The sequence below is a fragment of the Vanessa atalanta genome, chromosome 15 (genome assembly GCF_905147765.1).
Source record: "Vanessa atalanta chromosome 15, ilVanAtal1.2, whole genome shotgun sequence".
Classification (NCBI taxonomy): domain Eukaryota; kingdom Metazoa; phylum Arthropoda; class Insecta; order Lepidoptera; family Nymphalidae; genus Vanessa; species Vanessa atalanta.
In genome coordinates, this window is record NC_061885.1 from 6,539,274 (window position 1) to 6,565,504 (window position 26,231).

The 26,231-nt window shown below is 30.7% G+C and overlaps 1 protein-coding gene across 1 annotated transcript in view; it reads left to right on the plus strand.

The window, feature by feature from the left end:
• The window catches only part of LOC125069302 (regulating synaptic membrane exocytosis protein 1), a 119,708-nt gene that overhangs the window by 64,103 nt on the left and 29,374 nt on the right, over positions 1-26,231 (plus strand). Inside the window, exon 3 of the mRNA XM_047678744.1 lies at positions 8,623-8,809. Coding sequence (XP_047534700.1) covers positions 8,774-8,809 — 36 coding nt within the window. The 5' untranslated portion in view covers positions 8,623-8,773. The remainder of the gene's footprint in view (positions 1-8,622; positions 8,810-26,231) is intronic.

Below are 26,231 nucleotides of genomic sequence, written 5' to 3' on the forward strand. Positions count from 1 at the left end.
TCCGAACCATATCCAATTGATCGGATTATTCTTATAAAAAGTATTTTCTTTCTCGGCTTAATACTTTTATCACATTCGTACTGCTAATTACATTATGAGCGGTTACGCAAACTCCATTTTAGTGCGACAGTTTTTACTGACGGCGGTAAACTCTGGAAAGCAGTATACCCGCCAGGGACGGAAAACTGTCAAATTCTGGAGTGAATTAGTGATTTTCATACGATAAAAAAAATGCGATGGAAATTTCTCTTAAGTTATTGCCTTAGAACATTGCCCAGTGTAATATACCCAGTAGTAATAGCGTCTTTAAAACTTTTTTCTTAAATTTATGCCTTAGGGTTCTCTGAGATCTTATTTCATTGCTTAAAATAGAATTGATGTTCGTTAGATATGTTTATTTAAGATAATCATTTGTTTAACACAAGTAAAATCAAATCAAGTAACTAGTCTGTATTAGACAAGATTTGTAAACTGTGTCTTTTCTAAATCCAGTTTTGAAGGAAAGTGTACATATATATGTATGTATATTCAATAACAAGAAAATAATATGGTATACAAAAAATCTTTTTTTTTTACCAAATTCAAATAATATTAATTTTATATATTTAAAAGATAAAGCAATCATCCTTTAATTTAAATAAGTAACATATACCTCGATAAAAGCCGGGCCGTAGCAAGTAATTTAGAATTTATATACCCATTTATTAATGGGTATTCCTAGCTACTTTATTATTAAAAAGAATAAGAATATATAATTATGCCCAACGCAATGCAATAGTTCATTACTATATTATAGTATTAAATTATTGAGTTTGCCATAATATCCACCTAAGTAATAAAATATTAAAATCACTGTCTGACATGCAAAGCACAGCATAAACCAAGTTTAATTGCAATGAAATTACTTTTGGAAAAAAGTCTAGCACCTACTAAGTAAGAATTAACTTAATCACCGATATTTTTTTCAAATTCGGGTGAAAGTTTGTTGAGAAGTTTGCTATTTCTGATATAATTAAGAATATGGAAATCCGTGTTTCTGCTTCTGCTTATGAGTAAAATACAGTTTTACATCGTTTTTGGAAATTAGCCAATTAAGAGGGTAAAATTGGGGATTAAAGTAAGTTTGTTATTTTTGATTGAAGTTTGAATAAGGGTGCTGCTTATAAGTAAGAAACATTTGTTATAATGTTGCTTTACTTGGTGATAGGACTTTATGTAGACATATCTGTATAGGTACCAAGGCTGTTATGAAGCTTCGTAACCGAATCCGAAATCATCGAAAATCCGAAATAAAAAAATCTGCAATCCGGCAAAACATTGTTTAATATAAATTTTTTTTGCTTACTTATGTAGTCACCTAAGAGCTACCTAAATGTTTTAAGACTACAAATAAAATAATTTGTTACCTTGTAAGTATCCAAAAAAATCGGAAAATCCGAAATTATCGTATCTGAAAACGATAAAATATATATATCAAGATTCGAAATTACATTATCTCTGATAGGTACCATCTATCTAATTAGATAATTTACCGCCTAACTTAGTATTGTTGTGTTCCGGTTTGAAGGATGAGAAAGCCAGTGTAATTACAGACACAAGGGACATGACAACTTAGTTAGGTTGATGGCGCATTAAACATGTAGGGAATGGTTTATATTTCTTAAAGCGAATGTCTATGGATGGTATAAGGTGCCTGCCATCATTCGCACGTCCACCTATTTTAAAATAAAAAAAAAAATAGTATTTTTGGAAATTTATCACCTTACAGGGGAAATAGGCAATTAATGTTTCTATATAAGAGCGCCTTTTTTCAATGTTGTAAATATGATAACCTGGTTTTAGGCTTCTATTGTATGAGTCAAAGTCAGCATTTATAGTATTTTTTATAATTCATTCATTCGGGAAGGAATTTTTGGATAAATATTTATGAATGGATTGGATGTTATTGATAAATATTTATGATATAACTGGCTGTGCACAGATAGTTCTAAAATAAAAGTAGCCTAAGTTACTCCTTATTGCATCAGTTATCTGCCAGTCAAAGTCCCGTCAAAATCGTCAAGCCGTTCCAAAGATTAGCCGGAACAAATAGACAGTAAGACATACAGACAGACAAAAGATTTTAAAAATGTTATTTTGGTATAAGTACCGTTTATACATACATATGCATTTAGTATAAAGCGGTTATTTTAATATTACACAGACAATTGTATAGATTTTTATAAGTTCGTCATTTTTGATCCTACAAACATGGAAATCAATATTTATTCAGTTCTAAGTATTGTTCCCGTTTAAAGTAAAATACATTAATAAAGCGTTTAAAAATTATTACCTAAAAGGGTTGAACCTGAAAGATTTTCCTTAGTTATAGGAATTTCTAAGACTTCTGTTATGGCTTACTTCAAAACAAACCGTGAAATATTACGGTCAATATAATAAAGATAATCAATTGTTATCAATAGGGAATTTAAATTATACATATGTACACTTTACTACTCCTGGTAGAGGAATCAGATTAATTAAGAGACCATTTTTTTTTTTTAAATCAGTTGTCCGATTTTTTTTTGGGGCAGAGTTACACTTTTTTTTACCATGGCTGAGGTAATATGGACAATGGTAATTGCATGTTATCAAAAAAAAATACATAAAATAACCTAGTACACAATTAAAAATTATATATTAAGCATTATTTATAATTATGACATTTGTAATAATTATCATTTTATTTTTATTATATAGCAGATAATAATTGACTTAATTGATTTCTGAGAGAATAGGTCAGAAGATATCAACTTATACTTATTATAGTATCAATATATACTAGTATTTATTTTTAAGGATATAGTGAACTTGGTACAAATGGATATAAACAAAATATTTTTTTTTTTTTATAATATTTTAAGATTTTTTAGAATTTCACATTGGTGCTGAACAGTTCACCCCCACCTTGCAAAGAACAAATGACAAATCCACCATATGTCTATGTTTATTCCACTCTTAGAACAACCTGGAGATATGTATATAGAAATTGTTCACAACACACACATCACCTACCTAAATAGTTTATATTAATGTTTGGGTGAATACGTAGCTCTGTCCTTTGAAATCACAGTTAGTCATAAATGGACACGACATTCTGCCTAATTGTATATAAGTAAACCACAACACAACATCACAAATTCATATTCACAAGTCGACGACGCATCTCTCTTGGAGAATATTCAAACGTTAATACCGTGTAGGTACGAAACCTTGGAACTTATTGTCGAAACGTACTAACTTACTCAATTATAAGTCACAAAACTTGGAGATGTTAGTTTGTGCTCTAACCTAGATCTTGGATGACTTAATTAATAGCTTGTTTTCATTTGTAGCTTAATTTTTTAGTCTAAATCTGATTTTAGTAAATAAATAATTTAAAATAACGAGTAATTATTGGGTCTGCGACTGCGCTCGAATAAACACAAAGGTTTTTTAACGAAATATAAAGCATACATAGCCTTGCATAAGTTCATATGTTTTTTATCTTACTTATCGATTTAGATAAAACACTCATTATGAGAACGAACATCCCCTAACTAAAATGATATGTCCTACCCTTTAAACCGATACACAACAATACTACACATTGTTGTTTGGTGGTAGCATATATGATGAGTGGGTGGTACCTTCTCAAACGGGTTTGTACAAAGCTCTACCATCGAGTATAAACAGAATCCGTTACAGTTACATCATACCAAAAAACAAAATGCTAATTTATATTAGTAACAGTTGGTAAATACTTCACAGCTAAACGATGAAGTCTTTTGTTGAGAAGCAGGATCAAATAATAATAATAACGGGATTTTAAATTACGAAACGTGTAAAGGCTACCAATTTACATATTATTTTTAACGTTTCGTAGTCAAGAGCGAATTCATTATAGTTTCGTCCCAGTCAACTTTAGCTTTGTATTCCCGTTCTTTCTGCGTACTAGAAACTACTGTTTATCGATAAAATCTTATAAACATGAACCTTATTGTTTTACTTTAAATTAAATCTGAAATTCAATTCATTCAAGTTTTACTCAAGAAGGCTTTTGAATTTATTCATAAGATTAAATTAACTATAAAGCTACCACCATGTGGACAGATCATACTGAGAGTAACTGACAAGAAACGCCGTAGTTAGGTACTCTTTTTAACCAATTAAATGACATTGATTAATTAGAGCAACAACAACAAACAGATTTACAATAGTATCCTGCATTAAAATCAGTTAATACTTTACTATTCTCACTGTTTCACATATGTATATTTTTTCTACAGACCTTGTTTTAGTTTAAGTTTTTTTTATTTACTTTTACTGTATCAAAATAAAATTATTATTACTGTAAATATTCCTTCTCTAATTACATCCCTTATACTCACTGTAAGCTATTATTACAAGAACTTGGGAACAACTCCTCTATGAAGAATAAAGTTTCTATATCTGTAACGTTGCCTCAAAGTAATGCCGTTAACATCAATTATATAATGACGGTATTGCTTAGTATCATTACTATTTTCACGTCATCTGCTTACCCGGATGGAGAGCACCCGTCTGCTTCAATTTTCTCAGGTATCGTTGACTATACTACTTGAAATGGTGTGCATAGCGCATTCTTTTTCTACATAAATTTATTTGGCTAAGCTTGTTAGTGTAAACATTTTGGTTCTGCCCTTCGCTTTCTACTGCCTTGCAGAATGAGCTCATAAGCCAGCATACCCCAATCTATAATATATAGCCCTTTTCATACTACGCAATGAGAGGTCTTTGTCAATTTCCACTTTCAGGGAATGGAGCCGAGGCGCAAAAAAGTGTAACGTACTGTGTGCACGAGCGCATAATACTAGTGACGAGCGGGAGCAGCAGCAAAAGGAGTCATCCTTTACCTGCTAAAGTTACTCATTTAGCGACTACCTATGTTAGCCTAAATTAGAAAGTGCCACCTATACATCCAGTGATCACTTAGTAAGGACGATTCGCCTCCACTTTCGCCAGGCCAACGGCAAGAGATCCCAGTTAATCCTCCCACCTTGGGATCAGGGTTCATTTAACGAAAGTCCTTCTGAGCCTTGTATTAGCGAAAAACGTAACTCTCTTCCTACGTAACTAAACTGTGTAATAAAATTAAAAACATTAAATGTCAAAAAACAACTGTTAGTAGTTCTACGTTACAAGGAGTGTATTTTAAGTGATTATAAAACGTATTATAAATTAGATATAGTAAAACATACTATAATTGTTTACAGAAAAGTAACATATCGGGGAAGACCGTATATTTTTTCAATGTTACGATATTCCTTATTGTCGCTTAGAGACAACTATGACGAGCAAATATTCAATCAAAATCATACGCATTCATGTTCAGAATGCATTGCTCTGCATATTGAATATCATGGAGCTCGTATAATGAACCGATCATGTTGGCCAGATATTATCAACAAGTTTCTAGGATACCTCAACACATATGTATAACGATACATGTTGTACATTGTACATACATAGGCCTATTTTATACATACTGTTGCATCGTCGCAATAAATGTTTTTATTATTATTTTATTCTATAACACTTATTATAAAGATACTCTTTGTATTGCGGATGCAAGAGTGGGATACAAAAGGCCACTTGATGGTATTAAAGTCTGTTTGCTGAACCCCGCCGGTCCAATTACCCGCACTAATCCCGCGCAGCCGAGCAGCCGCGAGATAACCATTCGTAATCGACTTACCCGCGCTATTTAATATCGTGCTCAATGTCTCGGAAAAATGTTTTAATTTGCTTTCTGTTTGCGGTCCCTTATAAAAAGCTAAATCAATAATAATTAGGAGGTAGGAAGATACTATTTATTTTAGAAAACAGTATCTTGTACAAAACTCGTGACTGTACGTGTACAAACTATTCAATTTAAGATGCTCAAAGCCCATACATTTTTTTATTTTGTTTTTATTTAATTTATTTCAAGATATAAAAAGCTAAATTTCTATTAACATTTTTCAGAGCAGTGAGCAGATCGAAAGTACTCGAAGCTCTCCACGCCGGAAATATCGAAACGAATATAAAATTCCTTAAATGGCTATGCATAGCAATTAGCCTGTTGCCATAGTGAGTTGCTTGTAGGCATCGACTGGTGAAATAGGCTATTGATTAAACGATGCCATCTCCCACCCCGGACAGGAACGCGAATCAATTCGGATGACACACTTTACCGAGATATTCGTCGAAGCGAATTTACCTGCGCAAGTTTAGCTGACATATCTAAAGCTAGCGATTTATTCGGAGACTTTTCAATTCGCTATGTTTGTGGAAACGGCTTACGGCCTTCACGGTATAAGCGAGTAAATAGATGTCGGGAAACCTATTCCCAGCGCTCGCACTCATTCAATTCAAACGCTTTTATAAAGTGTGAGCAATTATAGCGTAACCTACATTTTTATGATTATGTTTTTTAAGTACAAAAGATGTTTTCAATAGCACTACGGGTATCTACGATATATGGTTTATATGATGATGTATGATCTTTCTCAAGATGATATGTTCGCATAAATTGAACTTTCAAAACTACTATATCCAAATATACCGCTCTATGTCTCAGTTTGTTTTGTATTTTTAAAATGAGGATGTAATACTAATCAATATAAATTAATAATAAAGTTTGAACATAATAAATAAATAATAAACCATAGGTTAAGCCTTCCAGCCTCCTCGCCATTTCAGGAAAAACTTTGAAGTCTATTCCACAAGTATATTGCGATTCAAAATATACGATGCAACTTGTTGATGGTACTATACCAGAAACCTCCATACTAGTAACAATAAAAGTAAAAAAGTTCAACTCAGTCGGATGAACTTCAATTCAAAGAATACAAACAAACTTTTATTTTTATGTCATCATTATTTTATATTTATATTTTATTTCATTTATGTGTAAAAATTACTAACCTACATTAAAAAAACCTACCTGCTTTACTAGCAAAGACAAGTTACATTAAATTCTTATCAGATATCTGCGACTCCAAATAATAAAGAGGGAGTATCAAGTAAATGTCAAGCGACATGTTTACTTCCATATATATTGTTACAAAAATAATAATTCTACTCAAAAAAAAACGAAAGACTATGATGAATTACCGTATAAAAATGAAATAACGCGTGGTACTATGTTCTTATTTATTCCCAAAGGCTTTAGCGTAATCTATTTGAGGGTCTGTTTATTGAATTAAGAGTCGTCCTAACACTACATCGTGTACAGTTTACAGAACAATTCGATTATAACATGTTTTAGAGCCTATATGTCCAAGTATAACATGTGTATCTTAAACACAAAGGCGACCAAGTAAAAGGGGAATTTCATATTTGTGATTATAATTCAACTCATTCTCATCAGTTAATAAAAACAGTGTGAGAAAACCACCACATTTAGAGATTAATTAAATTCTGCCACATGTGTAAATACCAACTTGCATTGGAGTCGCGAGACGGTGTAAACTCCAAAATTTTTCAAACCCAAGCAGCCTAACAGTAAGGCATTTATAGGCTGTAAGTGTTACTCCTTACTTAATATTTAAAAAAATACAGTTACTATCAAATGAAACGATATAAAAAATCATTTGAAAATGTATAATCCTTGCTTGTTTTATTTTTTCGTTACATTCACATACACAATATGAAGCTATCAAATCTTACATTAATATAAAGAGATCAAAGTACGAGCTACTTCTATTCAGAAAGCTTTTTGCGACATGCTATTTGATATCTTATCGTACAAAAGAACCAGTTATAAAAATGTACATTTAATCTATCTTTATTAAGCAACCAACCCGTATCTGATCGTCCCTATTTTACAATTTTTAAGCTTTGTATAGGTTAAAGGTGAGGTCTACGAATTGAACGGAAGAACAGTAGATCAATATGAATTTATACGTCTACCTAAGATTCTCTTGATTGACTTCATTGACTGTCATCAATTGTGAATTTGATTTATTCCTACCTCAAAATTTATTTCATTCCCTAAAAAATATGACAAAATGAACAAAATAATTAAGTTTACAAATTTTTAAAATAAAATCATTTCTCACATCGAGAATGATAGCGATACGAAAATGACAACAGTCCTACATCTTGAACCACAACATTACGTACAGAAAAAATGAAGGAAAAAGAATATTTAGATTTATGGCAAAATTGTTCGGAGTAAATTCATGTAACAAGAGTTTTGTAGACGTAAAAATTATTTTTAGTCTTATCAAACTAGTGATTCTGGATACCGGAGGGCACACTTCTAGGTCAAAGTTAGAACAAGCAACAATAAAAGTAATATGCATAATTTCACCTTTATACCGCTTTCGTTAGTAAATTATATCGTGAACTGTACAAAGTAGGACCTGTTGAATGCGTAGGTTCTGTTCATTCGCGCTCCGCACCCCAGCCCGAACGGCCGGGACTCGCCTTACAAATTGATCGCTCGGTTTCACCGGCACATATCTGTCTTCTGAGACTATTGTAAGAGATTTAATTTCAGCAAATCAAGGCGTGTCTTTATGAGGATTTATTGAATGATTCATAAGTAAATAATTTTAACATGTCTCTTTGTTTCAGGTTTTCGGAATGGTGAAGTGTCAAAAATAAGTGTAATAAAATGTCCTGTTTTAGTGGTAGCGTATTAATTCCCGATTAAGTGAAGTGATAAAGTTTTTTTTCTATATTTTGGGGTGATTATGTGACTGGAAGTGAACGTTATACCGCCACCATGCTGCCCACAAACGTTATGTCCTTCATGAAGAAGGTAAGTTATATGATAGATATTAAAGATCGTTTTGTTTATTTTGTAGCTTTATTATTATTTTATTCGCAAAACTCTATTATTCGTATATAATTTTCTACTACTGCCCTCTATGTCTACTTGAAAAAGATTTTGAAGCAATTGTTTATTTTACTAATTCTACATCATTTTATTAAAAAAATATGTTATTTTACACTTGATAAATTATTTTGATATATATCATGTATGTTTAGTTTTGGATTGGAAATTAAATGTTAAAGATGAGTTCATTATCAATATACCGATGTTTGAATATATCTATTGTGATACGACTATATTCTGAATTTTGTGAATCAAATTTATATAATCTGTAAGATGATGAGCCACAAATAGGACCAAAGAACTGGTGGAATTATGGCAACAATTTTCAACCACATGCGATGCTAGTTATACTAATAAGTCATTTACAATATGAAAGATTTTACAAACGTAACGACAAATAGTCGCGATTTGTTGAAATTTTTTTATCTTATTATATAATTGGGTTGTTATTAAATACCATTTAGCCTTTTTTTATAAAAAAACTGCTTATAAATTTAACATTTTCTGATTATAGTACTTAGGGGCACTTTTTTCATTCTATGTACATTATAAAAGTTCGATGCATACATTAAACTACATACCGAGATTGATATTTAAAATAAAAACTATTTATTTGGAAGTCAAAACAAAGTCCACGTTTTGCTTTAGTTGTACCTATTTTATGAATAAAAATTGTGCAAAAGTACAATAAAGTTAACACCGATAATGATTTTAAAATGATATTTTTATATTGTTTCTAAAACAACCAATATAAAAATTCTTGATGGAGTTGTAACTTGATTTCTCTATTATATACATACTATATACTATTTGACATTATGCTGTTAAACTTTTATTCGCCTGGAAAATGGCTATACGGTAATAATCTTAATATAGCGTTAAATCGAAGAGATGACGAGATTCCCAGCCTTTCCGTAACCTTGGTAATGAGATAATAACTAGATTAAGTAGGTAAAATAATTACTTAATATAGAAGATTTTGCTCCGATATAATATTATTAACATGGAATACCATTTAGTTACTGTAACTCTACACAATTTAAATGCAATTGTAAGCAAAGAATCGATCTCGGATATCTAAATTGTTATATTGTTCTTGAGTGGCTACTTGACTGGGCTGTTAGTTTGTCAGTTAACATTTTGTTTTACATTCTTTATAAATAAAGAGAAGAACAAATCAAAAACAAGAAGTTTCGAATTCGAATTAAATATTTAAAGGAAATGTAAAACGCGCCTCATTAGGACGTCGTTTCCCTGATTCTAAAGAGGGAAAATTCGAGCTAGTTTATGCATCGTTGATTTTTATAAAGATCAAGAAAAACAACAAGTATATAATTCGATATCAAAGAGGGATTTTCGTAATTTTTTCTCTCTATTTCGTATTTTATCTTTTTCAAATAAGATAGGAAAATACACGTTACTGAGTGGACTACATATTTTTAATTACAAAGTTAACTAGAAACTTAATTTCGTAATTATAAATCATAAATTCACACAAGATTATAATTATTAAAAGTTTTAATAGTTTTAACAAACACTTTTTACATTTTCAATTAGTATATCAGACACTTTTTATCTTTTAATTTGTTTAATCATTAGAGCACCTTATGATTACCTTGCTAACATTCGTAAATATATTCGATACATACAGATATGTAAATACATCCGATGGCAGAACTGCTTTTAATGTAATGTTTTATCGTTCACAAAGCACGTAATGCGGAGGCTGATAAAAACTTATATCGTTTTTGTCGACGCTTCATCCCCGAACGCGGCTGTTGTTTTATTTGTGGATTTTCCGCATTAACATAACGCCGTATAAAGTAGGTATGTATGCATCATCATTGAGGATTAAGATTCCACTTTTTGGCTTATACAATTTATCGAGCCTAAAGATATTTTCCCCTGTATAAGTTTAATTGGGATTATTTCATTCTGGTTGAGACTATTATACTATACACATATCTGATAAGAAAGCGGTGAGATGTGTTCTTGATTTTTTTATTTATACGCCGTTGACTCTTGAAAAGTTACTTCATCTGGAGCCAATCCAGGTGCCGAAGATGTCGTGCTTACATGAAAATGCAATGTCATCGGAACCGAAACAATATGTATAATCTCAACTTCGTAGTATAATGCAGCTGGTTCTAATTCAGCATTATAGATTTGACCTAAACAAACAAACATTTAAAAAAACAGTTAAAAAAACCCTTTTATAAAAGGGTGAAAAAATAAAATATAATTCATCATCATTTATTTAATTTTATAAAGAACGATCTGTTTCCTGCGACTCCATCATTCAATGTTTTTTTACCCGTCTCTTATTTTATACGCCATTTTTATCCAGGTTCCAGGATATCGCTGTGTCAACTCTACAATTGGTCTATTGATTTAGACGTGATATTAATATTTGTTAGTCGATTAGTTAATATTTGCCTGATAAAATATACCACGCTTATTATTGATTTTTATTATAAATTGTATGTAACGTAAATACGACTTCAGTACGACCTCGCTATTATTTTATTATTTGTATAGAAGTTTAACGTTAGCGAATTCAGCGAAGACAATTTGTAGAACATAAATGGAAATGAAGATATTAAATTCTTCAGCGAAGAGACGGAAGTCAAGAATTCAGACTCTTGTTTTAGTTATTGTCACCATATTTGCCTTTCATGTTCTGAATGATGCACTTGTATCTTATTTGAATAAGAACATTTAAGAACTAAAATCGTATCTTTAGTAATTAATTATAATTGCTAAAAATAACATTCGTAATACAAAATCAATAAAAATATATTTTTTAATTGATGTCTGAGTAATAAAATGAAATGAAACGTAAATTGAATACATAATAAGAGATTCATTCATTCTAAATCCTGGTTGACATTTGCCATTCCACTAGTTTTGAATTTGTAAAGAATATCAAAGCTTTCATTAGCATTTAAATATGCTGTTTTTATTCATATAAATAGATATATCTTAAAAAAATTACTTAAATTTTATTTTATAATGATATAAAGTTAAGAATATTTTTATTTTTTATTTTTGATGATTGACTCTATTTATTTCATTGATTATGTTTCTTTTATTTTTATACAGAAATTAAAAGAAACATAATTAATGTAAGTGTAACAAAAAAACTATAATTATATCAATGCATTTAAATACTTTTGTTATACCAGAAGAACAATTACGAGTATATTACAGTAAAACATAGCGCCTAGACAAAATACATATATTAATTCAAATATTTAATGAGATAAAATAAATTTTAAAGTATGAGATCGTAAATAATCTTAATGCCGCGAAGTCAGAGCGGAACACTAGTGGTTTTAAAAACATTTACAACGTTCGCTTATCGGGTTGCGAGGAAACATGCTGGCTGCTAGCGCTTCCTGCGATCGTTAACGCTCCGCCGAGTGGAAACGTCGATCTCTTCTTCGCGTTATGTCTACATGTTCATAATACTTATGTATATTTAATTCTGTTTACATTTAATTAAATAAATAAATATGTGACGGTAATTTTAGCATGGTAATTATCTTTGACGACAATGTTGTTTAGTTTCTAAAATTTGTTTGCCTTGCATAGCATATTATCAAATTCCGGCCCATAAACTATCCCTACCTTTTATAGGTCACTCCGTTGCTGTTGCGTTAAAAAAGACAAACCAACAAACATACTATCAAATATAAATAAAGATTAATTGAACTTATTTGTAAGTGAAAGTATTTTGTTGAAAAAGATAAAATTTTATTACATATATGTATGTCATCATCTCATCTCAGTAAACAAGTAAAATTAAATTCCATAATCTTATAAAGATTTATGTTATTGTTTTATTAGTAACGATTTTTGATCCCCTGATCTTCATTAATTATAAGCAATATTAAATACTTTTTAAAAGGAGGTATAGACAAGAGTTGTCTTTAACTTATGTATTGTAGTTTTTGAATATAGTAAATTAAATTTCGCAACAGATTTCGAGCCATGTTGCATCGAAGTTCTTTGTTTTCGGTAGGATTTCAAGGACCTACCATATGAATGTTCGATTATATCGAACCCTTTTTTATGAAATTCGAAATGCTACTAATTGAAAGATGTACCATAGTGTATTGCTCTTAGTGTTTGTTATAGTATAATACAATTCTGTCTGATAATAATGTCTGCTTGCCAGCTCCCTAACTACTGATAAAATTTATGATAGTTATCTATACGTGACAAAAATATAAATTATGAATGGTTTCATTAGCTATATTATGACCAATATATACGTCACTGAAGGTAGTATAATTTAACAAGGCTATAACATGTCATGCAAACATAGTAAAATATTTATAACAATTACACACGCCAAAGATTCTCAAATAAATAAAGGCGTATTTCGCTCTTAATATTTTAGTTAATATTGCATCTATCAAACTATGTGTCGGACCGCAAAGTAACCACAAACTGTGATCAGAAACACTTGTAGCATGTCCGTAGACAAATTCGTAGATGATTGTTTGAATTTAATTAACAAATTTATCTAAGTAATTTACCTACTTAATTTATTTTCCTGTGATTAAAAAAAACATTAATTTGCTAAATTACTAAATACTTATATAAAAAAGGGACTAGGATGCATCGTTACCCATAAGTATAAAATATTATTTAAAACAAAGTCTGCACTTTTGAAAAGCTATCTGCTACGTGCTAAAAGACGGGTGCGACAAACTTAGAAAAACTCTTACAATTGACGGAGCTTTGAAAAAACATTGTGCTTTATTTAAAAAGGCTGTTATGATATTTTTTAACAGTCCGTGCAGCAATATTGTTGTCATAATGTTTGAGATCTCAAGGGCTCAATTTGTTGAAATTATTAATTTCAGACTGTCTTATCTAAATTTTGATAAAGTTTATTTTACATAAAAATGTTGATTAAAAAAACGGAATAAAATTTAAATGTAATTTCTTTATTAAATAGACTGGAGCATGAACACTTGAACAAATTAAAAATTTCATAGTTAGATTGCCAATTCTCTCCGATTGTTAAAATATTCAATCATTTGTCAACTGACACTTACCGTCGGCGCCGGCGTTGCTTAAGTAGAACAACGTGCTTACGGCTATTATTATTAATTCATAATATTGTTTAGATTATTATTATGAAAAGTTTTGTAAAGTTAGGTATGTTATGGAAGTCATGGTAAGTCATGGATTCTTATCTAGTAACTAAATCTAAAACTAATCTCACTCTAATCTAAACTAAAATCAATTACTTTTTATTTTATAATTTATTATAAAATATAGTCTTATTCTTTTAAAACTCATTTAATATATATTTATTTTTTATTTTTTCTTTATTATCTAAAATTGCACAACCTTTTACTTTTATCACTTGATGGTAGGACTTGCAAGCCGGTCTATATCACCACCACTCGTCAGCCATTGTACCGTCCATTCCGGTTTTAAGGGTGAGTGAGCCAGATTAACTAAAGGTTCAAAGGACACGACGTATTTGCGATGACACTTACCGCCCTATTTACTTGTCAGCCTATCAATTTCAAATAAAAAATCTCACAAATATACTAACATTTTGTCACAAAGGATACTAGGAAAAGATCGATATTAGCTATAATGCCATTTGTGCACGCTATTGTTAATCCTGTACTTTGATGATTTATATATTTGTGTGCAATGCAGCGTATGAATTACTTAATAAATAATTTTTTTATTTTAAAAGCTAAGCTTCAATATTACTAAAAATTTATAAACAGTTAATATGATGTCTAAAACAAAAATTCAGTTTATGTTACTAAGCATTTTATTTTTATATTTACTATTCGCATTCGTCCAAAACATCAAAGCAGTGTAGTTTGCACAAAAATACTCTTTTATAACAGAGAATTATAATAAATATCGTCAAAGCATTACTGTAATAAAAATTCATCCTCGTGCTGCATTTTAGAAGATATTTTCTTTAATTCGAACGGAACAATAAATAAGAAAAATGTCTTTTGCCTTTGTATTTTAATATCGCTGACACTTTGTAAGAAATCTTGACTGAATTTAAAATAAATTATTCTTTTAACTTATGTTATATATATCACCGTAGAATTGTAAATACCGTTAGATTGTAATCTATGTCCGTACCGTTAGATTGTGAACCGTAATGTACTGCTTACAATTTAACGCATTATTTTTCGGTAGACTATAATCTATCGAAGTACGTAATTTAAGTTAAATTATAAACACTAACCTGACCGATATATCATAAAATATCGTAATTTTTGACGTTTTATTTTGAGTTACATCACCGTTCACAATATTTCGTCAGTTTACAATCTCGCGACATAGATTACAATCTATATTACATATAATATTTACAATTCTACGGTGATATATGTATTATGTCAGAGTGAATTTGTTAATTCCGTTAGATCTACCTCGCAGGATTGTTAACTGTCGAACGGTGATTCAATTTACAATAAAAATTTCGATAGTTAAACATATAATCTTTCGGTTTCGGATAAATTATGACTACCGAAAATAAATCGTTAAATTAATGCAGTATGTTACAGTTCACAATCGATCGATAGTTTATAATTTTACGGGTGAAATATAATGATATATAATTACTGTAATATGATGAATCTTCCGATATAAAATTAATGTAGGTGTATTGGTTTAATAGTTTTCTTACTTTTGTTTTACAAAAAAAAAAAAAACGTCTAGTCATTTTTTAGTATAGATGTTGTATTCATGTTATTTTTAATGTTAATAATAATAAATCTATATACTCGAAGACTTACTAATATTTACATTTAGAATCTATTTAGAACTCAATTAAGCGCAAGGTTTGTGCTTGTAAAGTAAATAGTTCAATACGACTATTCACATCGCCAGGTGCCCGTTATCGATGCTCTATAGAGGTTTATCGTCTCGGTTTTATTTGCTGTAAAGACACAAGTAAATAAAAAATACATCGAGAAACTTCTGTGTCATATTCTACCAATCAGCATCGGCAAAAGTTCAAGGTCTAAAGACAAAGAAATGACAACTGAAGCTTTTTTTATTTCGGTCGAATTTAGTAAGACAGAGTTATAACAAATGGAAATTTTACGAAGTATAATCATGAAAATTTAAATTTAATTTAACATTTCTTACGACAAACAAAGCAATTTATAATACAAACGCGAAGTTTGTTGGACGAATTCTAAGGCAGAAGTTTTTTTTTACTATAAATAAAATGGATTATTCTTTTAAAACCAAGAAAAGATAACTTTTTAATTTTTAATCTAAATTCATTACAAATTACGACGAAAATATGTAGCATTAATACCATACGAAATTAATAAATAAACATAAGCAGCACATGTTTAAATGTGTGAAAAGATCTTAGCAGAATTTTACGGAAGGCCTAGAAGGCCGACGGTCGACGTCAAATTTTAATTCAACTTAGGAATGGTACCGGTCCTTAAAAAACTTGACGGACTGTCCTAGTTACTACTGAAACAAGATAATATGGTTAAACGTCATTACTTGCCCCTGAATGCTATAGCTGAAAATGAAATCATTATTCCATTCTGCTGAAACCACACTCACGTTATTATACAGATATTATTAACAATAGAATATATATTTACAGTAATTCATTATTTTTAGATTGAATTCATTTTGAATATAATCGCATACATTAAAACTAAAACATAACTAAAAAACATATGTATAACATGTGCTAGAAAATAACTACAAGCCATTTATGTTACAAGTCAAGACTAAGAAAAAACATCGATTGTGCGGTATAATAACTAATTGTAATTTAACTTTTGTTAAGTTTTTTACAGAAGTATTTTTGGATGATTTCCATAATTTGGTCAAAATAATATATCCTATCATTGCAGTTATTTGCCGATCGGTAAAGGCTACAAGACAACGACAAAGGACAAGGTTACAAGACTTACTCGGTAAAGTCAAGTAAATTAACTTCCAGTTTTCGTAATACGGATCAAAATCTAATTAAAGATTTACAAATCTGACTGAGTGCTAAACGCTCATTGGTCGCCTATTGCGTCATCGACAGCCTCGACGAATGACTATTCAAATCAATAAATCGGACTTTGATCAAGTCCCCGCTAATGAGGTTACCTTGACACAAGGTATCCGCCATTCTTCTACGAATAGCCGCAGGAGGGAGAAATTCTATCATCCCTGCCTTCTCAGCGGAATCTGAGGAGTCCAACAGTTACTCCTAAAAATAGAAAAATGCCAAGAGCGAACAGCCGAGATGGCCCAGTGGCTAGAACGCGTGCATCTTAACCGATGATTTCGGGTTCAAACCCAGGCAGGCACCACTGAAATTTCATGTGCTTAATTTGTGTTTATAATTCATCTCGTGCTCGGCGGTGAAGGAAAACATCGTGAGGAAACCTGCATGTGTCTAATTTCAACGAAATTCTGCCACATGTGTATTCCGCCAACCCGCATTGGAGCAGCGTGGTGGAATATGCTCCAAACCTTCTCCTCAAAGGGAGAGGAGGCCTTTAACCCAGCAGTGGGAAAATTTACAGGCTGCTAATGCTAAAAAAAGAGCGAACAAAAATCCCTGAAGCTGAGTCTCTTACCGACTTCCTGTTGCAAAAATAGAAGAGTGACGGGATTGTCCTCTATCTCCATCATCGAATCACACACCACCTATCATTTAGTCTCATTTTAGCTCTCTCTCAGACGGGCTATAGCAAGTGGAGGTCAAGCTACCCCATTGAAATGCATGCAACCGCGATATTTATGTCTATTCACGAAATTAACTAAGATTAACTAAGAATCAATGGATGCTCGAATTATTAAAATACATATCGTCGCTTATGTATCTATCTTATACTATTGAACATAAAATTCATTTTAATATTCTACTACGTGTTTGTATGGTAATCGTATACGAGATAAGGCAAGGAAAAAATTACATCGAAAATTTTAATCTGTTTCGGAAGGTAAGTTAGGTACTTTTTACAAAAGGTAAAAAAGTCGTGTGAGCCATTATATTATTTTCGAGATGGTAAAACATAAAAGAAAAGATTAAGTAAGATTCAAGCAGTTTGTGAAAAATATAATGAATGAAATTGTTTCTTAACGTGTCGTAATATTGAAAGCAATATATTTCACAGTAAGATATAATTATTCTCTTTTGAATTGCTGTTAATAACTTTCCATAACGGTTTGGTCATTATATAAAATTTAATTAAACCTTGAGCTTCGGTCCTTTATTTTATTTGACTTCTTTCATAAAGAGAACCATATTGAAATGAAATATTCATTTATAATTTATCATTTCATATACTTTATCATCATTGACATAACATTGAATGAAGTACATATTTTATTTTTAATTGCGAATTAATTTTGGCCTGGCATAATATAGTGTTCGTGTGTGTGTCCAAAAGTGCACTCACTATTCCACGACTTAGTTATCTCCGGTGGGATGGCAATCCAACACGAATGGAAACAGTTAGTGACATCAGAGGTTATTAACACTTCCAACTTCCTATCTTCGGGCTGCTATTGAAAAATTCTTGACTGAAAAACCGAAAAACATTTTACCGGTTCGACCCGGACTTTAACCTTAAGACGTCGAACTATTTCTAAAAACTATCAGGAACTGTAGAAGTCTTCTGCACGCTCACAGAACTCACATTTAATTTTGATCTGCCGGATAATGATCTGCCAATTTTTTTACTCGACGTCGACACCAACAAAGCACTCATTATATTAATTATAATTCTTAACAAAATATTTTTTAATACTTACGGTATTACGCTACAGGACGATTCGACAACAATTTTATTTTTCTAGTGATATCTTATAATATTAATTAAATAACTTAACCCAAAATATCCAAAATCTATAAAACTGGTATTAATTAGTCTATTCGCCATTGCCTTTCTTCTTCTTCTTGTTTTTCTTATTATTTCTTAAATTTTGCAGAAGCTGCATGAATAAATCTTATTTATTATGTTAAGCATACATTAAAATATAAATACGAATATCCTTTCTTAACGTTTTGGATTTTTCTTTGAGTATATATATAGCTGTGTTGTTTTTTTTTCAAAAACAACTGTATCCTATATAAGTACGTTTATAGGTTTTCTCGAGAGTCAATAATGAACTCTTTCACTTTGACCTTTCAGAAATACTGAATAGCAATACTCAATGACGCATCTCGATGAGTTGAATATAAAAGGCATAGTGACGGCGAGAAGTTCAACACTTAAAATAGTTCGAGTGTACACATCTATACGATTAAAGTGTCCTAAGAGTCATGTCGTGTGGTGGCTATAACGAGCAATGGCAAAACGGGGTCATTAAATAAAGACTCAAATACAGAATATTGTATAGGTCATATATAAAATCTATTTAATTAATGGCATCACGAAACGAGGAGATCTGTAATACCATAAACTTGTATTACAGATCTTAAGTGTCTTGTAAGAATGATTCTAACTAGACGTACTTTGTATATGAATTGTCTAGGCATATCAACCACAGACCATAAAGATAAACGTTAAGCTTCCATTCGCATGATGAAATGTCTTATATATCAGATAGAGTTACTGGTTATGACGATTTATCAGCCTTTTTCACTTTTTTCACATAAATGAGTTCCTATAATACGAAAGAGTTCATAATTTTATTTCCTGTTTTTGTCAACAGACTTTCTTTTTTTTGGTTTCGTAGCAATATACATTCTCTTGGTGGTAGAGCTTTGTACAAATCCAACTAAGTAGGTACCTCATCATTAATTATACTGGTTCACTGACCCTTCAAATTAGAACACAACAAAACTTGTATTGTTTACTCTACGAACTAATTACTGGGTACCCAGACTGATTTGCATAAAGCTACGAAGAAAAAAATATACTGATTCATATTATAAAAGATTCACTAAAGAATCCGTATAAAAACAACATAAAATTTAATTTTCTTTACATTTGCAAATAAACATTAACGGTACATTCATGCATACGCCATTACCATAACAATGTTAAACGTACAAATACGTAATGCAGTCGAGCACGCGTATTGTATCCGAGCCGGGTTTTCCACAAACACTTATTTTTCAAAAATAAGTAAATAAATATATTTAAGACAAATTGAGAGCCACGAAAATTATAAAACGCGCGAACGTAGAAAGCATACTCGGTGGTAGTCGGCTTTGTGCAAGCCCATCTGGGTTGGTACCATCAGATGTTCGGCCGCCGAGCAGCAATATTTGATATTTTTGAGTTCCAGTTTGATGGACGAGTGAGCCAGTGTAACTACAGGCACAATGGACATAACATCTCAGTTCCCAAGGTTGTTGGCGCGTTGATGAAGTTGTATGGTGGGGTGGATAATATTTTTAACAGCGCCAATGTCTATGGGCGGTGGTGATCACTTAACAGGTGGCCCATTTGCCGGTTCGCCTAGCAGCAACATTTCCTCCTTACAAACATAATTCCAATTTTCTGAGCCAGAGAATATTTCTTATTTTGCCTTTAAAGTAAGATTTATTCTTTTACCTTTAGTCATAGAATGTGATTCATATAATAATTATTAAAGATATGTTGTACTCATGTTTATAATGTTTCAATAGTCTGTATATGATGAATTATTAATATACAAATTAGTGTTGTTTATTAAAACAACATTAATAATACGACTATTATTATATTATACATTCTCATTTTTGTAATATAATATTATTGTAGTTGTTATAGCTTATTGTTTAGATGACGTGAACTTTAACCGATAATTCCGAGTTCGAACCCGGCCAAGGACCACAGAATTTTAATGTGCTTTATTTGTGTTTATTATTCATCTCGTGGTACAATAAAAACTGTGGAAACCTGCCAGTGGCGGATGATAGTCTGTCACATTTACTTACCAAACCTTTGGAAAAACTTGGTGGAGTAATATCCAAACCTTCTCCTCAAATAGAAGAGGAAGCTTTAACCCAGCAGTTTACTTTACTTTTTATTATTATTTATCAATTGACAAAATCCGAATAACAGCGCGTAAATAAGCGCTCTTAACGAGAGCAGAAATGTAAATTTATGCGGAGTTGTCTAATCAACGCCTGAATTTACTGAACAAATTCATCAATGTACGGTTAATCCAGACCTGTCAACTCCCCTAAGGCCAGCCATTTCGATGTTAAAGGGTAATTTAATCGTAAAAGAGTAAAATCGCAACGAATTAAACCTCTTCTGTATTGTATAAGTTCACATTCTTTAACTTTAGATACCTGCCCTTAAAAATCTTTCATAAGTAAATATAATTTGAATGTATATGATATTTAACTTTTACATTATTTTGAAAATTAAAAGATTCAAGAACATTTTAATTACCTACTTATTTAGATATACTGTAGACTTTATATATAATTAATACAACATTTGCTTATCTTAGTCTCTTTCAAAATAATTGAATTATTACTTTGCAATTTACTTTTTATTTTATCATTGGCTTTTGTGAAAGTATACTTCATATTTCATTTAATAAATATTTACTATATAACATAATTGTATAAATGCATGAGCCAGTATCCCCTACGATATTGCAATACATTGCCGTGTTGCTATAAGTGTAGGGACTTGTTTTCGATTAAATGAAACTATTCACATACTATTAACCCGCCCAGCTTCGCACGAGTGCAATTTGTGTCACAAAGAATAGGATATGACATAAGTAAAATCCCTATAGCACTGAGTCATAATAAATTTTTTACCAGTGAATAGAAATTTAGAATAGCATAATTCGTTCCGGAAATTTAGTTTTTGTACATGTAGGTACACACAAACAAATTTTACGTCTTAATAATAATTGATTTTCGGGTTCGTTGATTTTCAGGTATTAGGCATAAAAAGTAAACTTTCTTGAAGTTCAAGTTCATTCTAAATTTTTCATACGTTTTTGACATATTTTGGACATTTTACACAATATCTTTATAACATATAGTCTTTGTGTTATTCTAATGTATAACCTACATTCTTGTAGTTTCATTAAAATCCAGTCTGTATTTTTTGTGTGAAAGAGACTTTCACATACATACATATATTATTATAAATAGTAGGATAAGAGGCAATAAAACTTCCGGCCACAGCACAAATGTCTTAAGATTTATCATGATTTATTTTGTATCCATAAGTTAATGGCATACTTTTTGCACAGTTGTCGTAAAAGCGTATTTACGCTTTTAACCTTCATTAAAAACATGCTAAGATGAGCTTACTTTGAGAATTTGAAGGTAGAATATAAATGTTTAATAGACCCTGAGTACTACAATATCGCAGAAAAGTCTTTGTTAAGGATCCCATGTAAGATAGTATCGTTTTTTATCTTGAACTTTAAATGAATGCTTTGCATATTTTTACAAATTTTAAAGTTTATGTTTAAATATTTCGATTTTTTATTAATATAAAGTCAAATTTGTTTCTTTGATACAATTCTAATTTATTTTTTTCACTGGAGGAAAACTACATTATTTCCAAAAACTTTTTTAAAAGAGTTTTTAAATTATATTCACAATAAATAATTTTCTTTATTAATAAATTGCACCTGTTCATAGTCGGGGTGGGTCACTAATGGTAGCTTAAGGTCTCAGACAACTCCTATGAAAATCTCTTACTTATATATTTATCTTATTTTTTAGCCGAGTGATCCAAAAGAATCACCCATATCAACTTATTTTTATTATACTTACCAGAAGACTTATTACTTCATTCATTAATATATAAACGGCGCAACAACTTGTATGATAGCGAGAATCAAATATCAGTAAAAGTATTCCCAGAGAGGATTTGTATCGGTAAGGTTGTCGTTAAATTCAGCCAGATTCTTTCCATGCAGCTTACAGACTGCGCAAACTCCGACTAAAGTGAATAAGGACCAGCGCATAATAGGTAAATAAGGATGCTCATCAGATATTCTACCGCCAACAATTTTACTTAATATTGTTGTGTTCCAGTTTGAAGGATGTGTGACCCAATGTAACTACAAGCACAAGGAACATTATCTTCAGGTTCAGGTATCTTAACTTCCAAGGTTGGTTTCGTATTGGCGATATTTAGAATGGTTAATATTTGCTTAGAGCCTATTGGCCCAGGCGTCGGTCACTCATCATCAAGTGTTATTAAAGATATAAGTTTTATACGTCATGTTTCTGAACCAACCGTGTAGCCAATTTATTATAGACGAAAACTAAATATTAACAACAGCACTCGATTTCACGTACAGAAATATTTAATAAGTTGTAAAAGTTTTTCATGCTGTGTCTCTTTGTTACTGTTTTTTTAGCGGGAACGAAAAAATTCATAAAAGTAGAAGCATCTACTTTATTATTAAATTTGTAGGTTTTAAAAAAATATATATAATTTTAAATACGCAAAATATCAGTGTAAGTCCAAAATTACAAAGTTGACTGTACCTTCCATGCCTCGGTTTACACATTCATTTATTTTGTCATTTAAAATTACTATAAATACGTATAATACTAAAAAGTGTTAGTGTGAAAACAAATACTTCACCAGTACTTTCAGCGTAATGTACCTACTAAAAAAAAAAAAAAGAAAAAAATTAAGTTACGTTATGAAACGACCAAGCTATTGAAGAATAAGCTGTATGTATTGGAAAACGAACTTATTAATCTGATTTGGTATATGAAATGTTTTAAAACTATTTTGTTAAAACCACAATTTATTTTTCGCCATCTGCTGTGCACGCGTCAAATTAAAAACCGCTGAATAAATTTTAATGAAATGGCTACGGCTCAGTGAGAGATTATATCCTATGTGATTACATATAACAGCTTACACATCCCATAAAACGAAAATGTACGTGGGTGACAACCCAATCAAATTTTAATCTAATTAAATCTGTATAACTATGTTTTTTCATTTTTTTTAAATAGCTACACAAATTCGATGAAAACACAAGCTTCCACTACTTCAATATAAATTTAGTCGTTCTAAATTTATATTCATGTATTTGTATTCGGATTTTGTCGTTTTGTCGTTACCTGTTTTGTGTGTTAATCAAATAAAATCAAAAGGTTTGCTCAAAGTCCATATGAAGTTAAAGGTATTTAACCTTAACTTTATTTAACTGTATTTAACTTTACATATCCTATTAATTTAGACGTTTAATAGAAAACTGGTAATAAATGAAACATAAAGATGGAAAAACTACTTAATGTCAATCGAACTAAACGAAAGATACTATAAAGGCACAGATAATACTTTAGCCTATAAGTGTAGTTTTAATTGAAAAAAAAATGAAATTACAATAAATATTTAAGGTTGGTACAGATATAATAATCTATTGTAATATGTAGACTTTATTATGCAATTTTACAGATTTATTAATTTAAAAGGCAAGTTATTTAACTTGCTTAGACCGTACATTACACAAATTCTACCCAATTGTCCTTATGATAAATTCTACATACGAATAATTGATTCGAATTCTATTAAGGATTATATTATATAAAATCGTATACTTAATTATAGTATATTTTATCAATTCTGAGGCTTTAATTACTTAAATAATATATTTAATTCTAAAAATAATATCTCAAATCTCATTTTTAATAAAAACATAAAACTTAGGCATTTAATAACCAACGTGAATAATACTGATGAATTTTAATTTCAAAATAATGAACGGTTGGCTTAATTTAGCTTTTCGGTATATTTCTGTGAAGTCAATTCTATCGTAGAACTACTGAGGTTTAAATTTTATAGTCTTCAGGACAATAAAGATAATCTTGCTCAGAGTAACGGTTGGGTGGAGCTACGAAACAGAAATATATAGCGTGTTTACTTACATTAAATTATATCTTTTTTAAACAGCGGTACGATTAAAATTCAAGGCTTTATTTCAATGAAGAAATCTCGGAGCTTAACTCATTCCGTAAGTTCCGTTTTTGGTTATTTTCACTATTTATAAGAGCCATTAGCATTTTAGTCAAAGTACGATTAGGGATAACAGAAGAAAGTATATTTATATTTATATTCCATGAGTATTTAGTGCCACGGTGACAATAATAATACGATAACATACCAGTAAAATTTTACTCTACAGCCTCGTTAGTCCAACGAGTAGGTTATAAGACCGATCCCGAGATTATGGGTTCAAATCGCGAGTCAAACCATTAACAGACCCATATCACCCAGTATTACTGAGCGTACGAACTATCTTATACTACTTTAATTTCTTCTCGATTTGTGTTCGTCATTAGATTTTAGGGGTAAAAATGATATTGACATTACGAGGTATCAGTGCTTAATATTTCTAACACATTTATATTATTATTTGTCAAGTAGTAAAAGAGTGATATGTTTTAAGATGACATATTGTTTTATTAATTATAAAAAGAAGATAAAAAATATATCATTCTAAAGGCTCCTTGCTAAAGAAACGAGCCTCGTTCAGTTCCACGGTCAATTAGAAGGTATAGTTAAATTAGCATCTAAATAGCTTGGTGAGCTCAGGTGAAAAGACAGTACTTCACGTCGCCCATCGCCTAAATCTATACAAGGCGCAAAGTCGGCTTCCCGTGGAGTACTACTCTCACCTCTGGGCGGGTGGTACCAGCTTCTTTCATTTGACCATATTTCAAGCAAAGCTGCTGGAATTATCAAGTCCTTTCCGACCTGATTGATCCTTTGACTTTGCGTAGAGATGTTGTGTCACTCTGAAAAAAAATTGAAAGGACGAAAAGAAAATTCGAATTTGTAAAAAATTAAATATGTTCGCACATTGATTATTATATTTGTTACAATAAATAAATTATATTTGTTACTTAATTAAATTACGTTAAGGCCGATCAAATTAGTTTCCTTTGATTCAAACGTTTTTTATAAATATAAAAAATAATAGCATTTTAATGATTATTTGGATTATGCATATATAAGATAATATTGTTACAGTGATATTAAAAAAAGTAATAATATTAAAATTCCACCAACCCGAATTGGAGCAGCGTGGTGGAATATGCTCCATACCTTCTCCTCAAAGGGAGAGGAGGCCTTAGCCCAGATGTGGGAAATTTACAGGCTGTTAATGTAAAAAAAAGTACTAATTTTAAACTAATATACATATTCCAATAAGTTTTTTAATATAGAAATATTATTAAATATATTTGTGGTTTAATAAATAACAAACATCTTCGTGAAAGAATGTTTCATTTCTAAAGTGAACGGAGCATTTAAATATTACTCCTGAATGCAATACAGTGTACCGTCTGCTGTGTTTTGTAATATAACATTATTTTTACACATTAAGCCCAAAAAAAGTTAGCGTAATTTGCACAATGAGACAACTA